This window comes from Camelus ferus, chromosome 1 (genome assembly GCF_009834535.1).
Source record: "Camelus ferus isolate YT-003-E chromosome 1, BCGSAC_Cfer_1.0, whole genome shotgun sequence".
In the NCBI taxonomy this organism is placed as follows: Eukaryota; Metazoa; Chordata; class Mammalia; order Artiodactyla; family Camelidae; genus Camelus; species Camelus ferus.
Genome location: NC_045696.1, coordinates 38,933,642 through 38,940,944, shown reverse-complemented (window position 1 = coordinate 38,940,944; position 7,303 = coordinate 38,933,642). Strand labels below are relative to the sequence as shown.

The following is a 7,303-nucleotide window of genomic DNA, read 5'->3' as shown; positions in this document are numbered from 1 at the left end:
TGCTTTAGTTATTGGCTGTGTGCCCAGGTTTTCCTGAGGGCTCTCCCTGACTAATACGGTGTTTAGGCAATGTCAACAGGTCTTTTACAAGACTAGTCTGAAATTGAGATATTAGAATATTTCAAGATAATAAACCGAGCTCATGCTGCCTCCTCTCTTTCTGCCCCAAATTCCTAGAAATGACAGGAGAAATTATGGAAAAAAATCTATAACTAACCTAAAAAATAAGAACAACTGTCTTCAAATGACCAATATTATTTAATGAAGAAAGCTGTTTCCACCCGTATCAAAGATTATTCCTATGGTAATAAACTTGTCTTGGGACAAAAGATTGCTGAACTATTGAGGATGATGGAATAAGAGAATCTAACTTCTGTTTTGTTCTTTGAATGTTATTTCTGCCAATTTGAGTATAGCAGGCATGGGGTGGGGTGCTGTTCCACTTTGGGGTTATTAACTGTGGCTTTGGTTTCAATCATTTTGTACTTATTTGAGACTACTTAAACCAAAAAAAATTTTCTTTTGAGGATATTCCTTGATATGGAGAAAAATGGAAGTATCTCCTATAGAATAGGATCTTACCTAAAGAACTTCCTTACAATCTTGCTCACTTATTGCTGATGGCCTTACCTGCAGAAGTGCAGGTCACCAGCCACTGAATTTCTTAAACATTAGCCCAGATTGATCTGCTGATAGTTGATTCACAGTATTGATTAAGGACTATCTGGGTATGGTCCTACTTTTACGACACATCCACTGCTCTCTAATTCAATCCTGGACCTCATTCAATTGGGTAGGATGCTGTATCTTCCTCTTAAGGGCTGATAACAAAATTTCTTATATTCATCTAGGTCAGGAGACAAGACTCCCATGTACACAGGTTTTTTAACCTGTCCTCCTTACTAGGGAATAATATGTTTCCCCCTGTTTCTATACAGAGAAAACTCCAAAAATGACACTTCTAGTTTACTCTATTTCCCCTCTCTAATTTTACCCCTCTCTATGGGGGAAAAAACAGACTTCTTTAACTGCTAAGTGTGTGAAATGGAACTAAGCATCCTTTGTTCTGCCTCTCTCTGTCCCTGTCTGTCTCTCTCATTTGAGAGCCACATGCTTATCTAAATCATGCATACTCATCACCTGTTCTGAGCCATGCAGTGATCCTAGAAGAGTAGGATCTTTCCCAGAGGAAGAACGCTTGCATTCTGGGATGTTAATCATAATTCAAGAGACTGTTAGCAAGTCCTCTGACCAGACCTAAACCTTGCCCTCCAAAGTCAGCTTTTTCAATACACTTGCTATTTTTGATCCCTGCCTAACTTCAGCATATCTCAGCTGATTTCCAACTCAGCTGGGGAGCACCTTAAAACACCTAAATTACTCTCCACATCCATTTTCAGCTTCTTATCCCAGCTGCCTAAAACTAATTCCCACCTGAAAATACACCAGCAGTTAGTTATTTTCAAGTGGCAAATTCATCCAGTAGAAGAAGGGAATGATGACCAGAAGAAAAGAAATAATGGCATTTTCGTAATTCCAAATAGCAAACTGAAACAGAAGTAAAACTGAAGCTGTTGCAATAAGAAAATGGAGCAGTAAGGCTTCTGATTCTGCCCAAACTGAAGCACTGTTTGGAAGCAATGAAGTCCACCTTTAACCATCAGACTTAGGAGCAATTCCCACTCGCCAGCCATTCAGTCATTAAGAGTGCCAGCTTCCTAATTTTTGTTCTAACTGCATGCAGGCTATACTATTTTTTAATCAACATTTTTTATTAATTGACTAATGGTTTGCCTAAACAAATGCATTTACAATTGTAAATGTTAGCTATCTACCCAATATCCACTCTCCTCTTCTTCCATACTTATAGGACCTTGATCATTTATGGAATCAACAGTATGCCTTGCTTAAAAAAAAAATCCAGCTTCATTTACAGATGAGGTAGCCAGTGAAGTCTAAGAGTCATTAGTTGGGGCTCCTGAGTAAGCTCTTTAAAGAGAGCTTATTTAGCAAGAAGACCTATTCTTCTGCCCTGTTCTTTTCTCATCCCTGTGACAGAATATAGACAGGATAGTTAGCTAAGGTGACAACGTGGGGATCTTGAGGATCTTGGAGGAAAATCAGGCATTAAGGATAGCAGGGCAGAAAGATGTCAGATGCCTCGGCTGTGTAGCTTGGAATATCTCTTATAAACTTACTTAGATGACAGAAAAAGAAGCCTCTCTATCTTATTTAGTCCACCGTTATGGGGGTTTTCTTTTAGTCACAGAACCTAACTTTAACTTATGCATTATGTATTGAATATGCTAGCTTTATATATTTTTCAGTTATTAAAATAATATGTTCACATACTTACTACTTAAATGACTTAAAGTCATTCTGCTTGCTACTACTGATATGCATACCACACTCTTGGGAAACTGTCTAATTATCCATAGAACCTATAAAAATGATTCACCTTTCTGCTTGTTTTGCTCCTCTTATAAAGAGGGAGGTAAAAAGAAGGCAATGCTACCTGAAAGTAAACTGCAAATTTGTGAAGATCTTCTGAGAGGAAAAGACAAATATTTGGAAAATATTCTGGTTTAATTAATCAAGATTTACCTACATATCTGCATAAAATAAACTGCAAATTATGGCTGGCTGATACTTATTATTTTAAGGTACTACAAGGTTAACAAGATTTTATAACATGATAATGAAATTATAATGACAAACGAAATACTTTGGCATTAACTTTCTTTAGCAGAAAATACATAAAGTGTCTAATAAATATACTTACATTTGAAGGTTTAAGTTTATTAATGATTGTTGTTTTGCCACTGTTATCCAAACCAAGGCACAAAACATGAACCTCCTTCTTCTTCAGGCCAAGCAAGCCTGAAAGTCTGTCTAACAATCCCATAATGTGAGTCAAGTATTTCCAAACCAGCTGTAAGTCAAGAGGAAAAAAAAAAAAAAAAAAAAATATATATATATATATATATATATATATATATATCCCACAAGTATCTTAAATATGGAAAATATGAGCATAGATATCAAAAATTTCATAATTTAAAGACACAGGGATACTGTGAAAACCATGATAATGTAGCTTTGCACTTAGTAAACAGAGTTTAAGCTGATTACCAGAAAGGAGCCTTAACTGAAATGCAGATTGGCAGCTTATAACCCCTGGTAACACAGAATAATGCCCTTGAAATAACTCTACATTTCTCATAGTAACTTATAATATTTAAGAAGAAAATGTGGTTAAACTCAGTGTCATGTGAGGTCTGCCATTTGTGCTACCTGAGAGCATCTGCAGCCTTTTCGGGAAATCTGGAACAACGTACAGGCAACGGCATTCACGTGGGGTCTGATGCTGAAGCTCAGAAGCAGAAGGCAAACCAGAATAACAGAGAAAAACTGAGATTTTGGCTCTATCATTTGAGCCATTGGCTAAATCTTTTTCTATAGCCAGCCCCATTGCTGTATTTGCAATAATATGAACTAATAAATATTAAATTTACCCTTTTTGTTTGTCTGCTTGATTATATCCAGTTTAGGTTATGTTTTCTATCAGTAGAAACAAAGAATCCTAACTGATATATTTATCTTAATTTCTCTTTAGTCCTTACATATATCCTCGTAAGTCAACACAAATCCATTTGGGAAGAAGGCTATGTATAAAATACACAATTTCATTGAACTTTAATAAATATCTGTTTCTTTGAAACTATAACTTACCTGAAATATCCAGTTAAACATTATTTTAAAATAACTTTAATTAGTATACTAGTAAAGTATAGGAACCCTAATACCAATCTTATATTTTAATCTCATTTTCTCAAATACCATAAAAGTTTCTTTGTTAACTTGTCCCTGAAGGGTTCATTTGTTTGTTTATCAATTCTTCCTTTGGGAAAAAAAAATCCTTCCAATTAAAACCTCAAAAAAGGAAAACAGAAACAAAAACAAAAACCAAACTTCATCAGCAATCCACCTATTTTGAAGTCAAATAAAATTGCTGATGACATATTGCTGGCTATGTGGTAAATTTATGGCTATTCATATCCTTTAAGGTACTGTTAGATTTAGACTTCTGGTCTTCAAATGAAACTTTCCCAAGGTTCTGTCTTTGGGTCCATCACTCCCACCCTAAAAAACACGTAGTGAGAGAAGAAAGAGATTGCCTTTGCCAGCCCTTAGCTGCAGAGACTGCTACAGCAGTAACTACAAAACACCTGTATTCCAAACATTTCCTATTACTCCCCAAACCATCTTTTTCAAAATTTCTAAATGTTAATATCATTTAATTCATCTCTGTATAAGGCTCCAGAAGCCTGTCATTTTATAGCTATTTCAGTATTTTTCATTCCATACCAGCCAGGCAAGACCATACCTTGTAGGCCACTTAAAAAATGCAGCCACTTGAAAAATAAGAGGCTTCCGAGACAACTGCATCTGAAAGCAGGCTGCATCAACAATTTTGTTTGGGCCACTTCAGAGATCATTGTGGACAGAAATTTCAAAACTGAATTCCAGTGATATGTGGAAAAGAGAAGGTGCAATGCCTCACCCAAGCATGAGGCCACAGGTGTCTGTCTTACCCAAGGGATGGGTCTGACTTCAGGAATTCCATTTGTGCCGCTTGAATCGACTTTTCCTCTTGTGTTAGAGATTCAAATCTCACTCAATCTGTTCCTCTAAATCTCAACTTAAGGACAGGCATCTGTAGAATCTACTTTAAGTTAGCCTTCTGATATCATGGAACAAATCATATAGATCATTTTATCAAAATAAATTTGATATAACTCACTTTGTTATTAATTGTACTAAGCATATTGATACAGGCTTATACCTTGCTTTCCAATTTCCATACAGTTTTGAATGGATTTTTAAAAATACGACCACTTCTCACATCATCCCCCTCTGAGCATCTATATAAAGCATTGATTGTCAAAAGCTTGATACCTGAATATTTGTCTTTTTTTCATAGAACCTTGGGTTGTGATTTGCCATCCCTTTTTCATGGATTATCAAGCACCTAATGCTTGTTATTGAAAAACTCTGGGATAATTTACAAGAGAAGTCAGGTGTTCTAAAAGATATAATTACATTTATTGAAGTAGCTTTGTAACATCTACCTTATAGCCTTATATATGCTTTTATTTCTCAGTAATTCTACATTTTTATGTTTACTTTTTGCATACATGAAAGAGGGAAATGAAAGATAACAGTTTAAATCTCTCAGCATTCATTTGGAGGCTCCTAAGTCCACAGTAGGAGATACAATGAAAGTTTTCTGTATCTCCCTACTCCTACAGCCATGATTCTCAACCCTGCCTGCACAATGGAATCAGCTAATTGGATTAGTATATCTGAAGATGGAATGAGGGCATCTGTTTTAAAAAGCTACATAGCGTTTCTGATGTACAGTCACTATTAGAACTACTGGCTTTTAGAATAAAGTCTAAACTTTCATGCACAGCTTTTAAAGTTGTTTACAATCGGACTCCAGTCGACCTTTCCAGTTTCTTATCTCACTGTTTTCCTCTCTGCATACCAGCCAATCAAATTCTCTTGGCTGTCATCAAAGAAACTGCTTTCTAAAGGATTTTTTCACTTGTTGCCAGAAAAGTCCTGAAGAATTAGGACACTATCCATAGCTAAGAGCTTGGAAGGTAAGTTGTAGAGTGGTCGGGCAAAGAAGACACCATGAATGGTACTTCATAAACTTTAAAAATGTTTCTAAAGTGAATTATATAGCACACCCAATAAACATTTTTATTCAGCTTTCAGTTTTTGATGACGGAATTTCAATTATACTTCGTACACACCAAATAAAAAGGCCCAATCTGGGTAGTGTTAAAACCACCCAATCAAACAAAAACTCACCCAGAGCAGTGCAATGAGTCTTCTGGGCTTTCTAGCCCACTTCTTCTTTTCTACCTCTCACACATTAGAAACAACTACACGCAGAGAAAAACATGGGCAAGAGCAATTCTAAAACTGGCGGCGGGATTGGGGGCGGCGCTGCGGGATGGGAGATACCTGCTCTTTGACGTTTGTCCCGCGGGCCCAGGAGCTGCTGAACAGGAACGGACGCACTCGCTCCTTTCCGTCTCTGGACAGGGAATGTGGTGCGGACGCCTCTCAGCCTTTTTCCCTAGGCCTCCATAGGAAGAAGGACGCCTGGTCCTGAACAAAACTGCCTCTGCAAGTTCGGCGAAGGGGCAGCGTCTGCCTCAGCCCAAGCATCAGTGGCTGGGCAGGCGCCTTGGTGCCTTTAGGTGCGTGGCGTTCCCGTGGCAACCGAAGGTTCTTCCGGTCTGGAGCCACGCCTCCTCAGAGGTCTTAGTGCGTCAGTCGCCGCACACTCGTTGTGAATTGAAAAGGTCCCCAAAATGCCAGAGGCACAGCGAGGAGTATTAAATAAGTGTGAGCAAGGGTGACTGGACGATCTGCCGCCTTCCAGCGAGGAGCTGGGCAGTCCGCGTGGAGCATGACGGGAGTTGTAGGCACGCGCACAGCCTGCTGGGAACGTGTGGCGTCCGCCTTTGCGGCGGGCTTTTCTTGCAGCGCCAGGCTCCCAGCCAGCTCGGGGATGTCCGCTCTTGGGGATCGGCGCTTAGAGCGCTGGGGCGCCTGCGTTGGCGTCGGGCAGGGGCGCAGCGTGGTGGCTACAGCTGCAGGAGACGATTGCACTCTAGGGCGAGGTGTGCAGCGGACAGGCCCCTTGCCCATCGCACCTACCCTCTTCCAGGTCTGCTGGGCCTCATACCCGGGGGACCAGGAGAAGCAAGACTGTTACTGTGGGTAGGGAGAGGAGATAGACTCAAAGGCATTGTTTGGCAAAGGAAATAATGCCCGTAACCTGGCTTCTTAGCTGTCTGATCTCCTGAAGAGATTTCCATGAGGCATAGTCTCCTGTGATTAAATTACAGTCTCCAGAATCAAATCTGCGGGTGGTCAGGAAAGGAATCCATAGTCGGAATGCTTAAACACCTTCTTAAATTGCTCTGGGGTGTTAATAGTAAATGATTCATTTCCTTTGTCAGTCGTGAGTATGATTGTTTCCCCCCTCCAACTACCTAATGTTATGTTTACTACCCTACCTGTTCTTTGGCATATAAATTATTTTGGCCTATTAAATGAATTAGGTTGAAAAAAAGAGACTAGAAAGAATTATATAAAAGGCTGTATTATCATGATCATGGGGTGGTTTTCTTTCATTTTCCAAATTTTCAAATATGGTTCTGTTATTTTTATGATGGAAAAAAATGTGGTCTGGGCTAGTGACTGTTGAAAGAGAAGA

The 7,303-nt window shown here is 39.0% G+C and overlaps 1 protein-coding gene across 1 annotated transcript; it reads right to left on the bottom strand.

Moving 5' to 3' along the window:
* Window positions 1-2,762: 2,762 nt before the first annotated feature.
* On the bottom strand, window positions 2,763-7,303 carry LOC102522268. The gene is made up of 2 exons (XM_032490339.1): window positions 6,040-7,303; window positions 2,763-2,932 (listed from the first exon to the last, which is right to left on the bottom strand). The coding sequence occupies exon 1, from the start codon at window positions 6,730-6,732 to the stop codon at window positions 6,343-6,345; it is 390 nt and encodes a 129-aa protein (XP_032346230.1). The 5' UTR covers window positions 6,733-7,303; the 3' UTR covers window positions 2,763-2,932; window positions 6,040-6,342.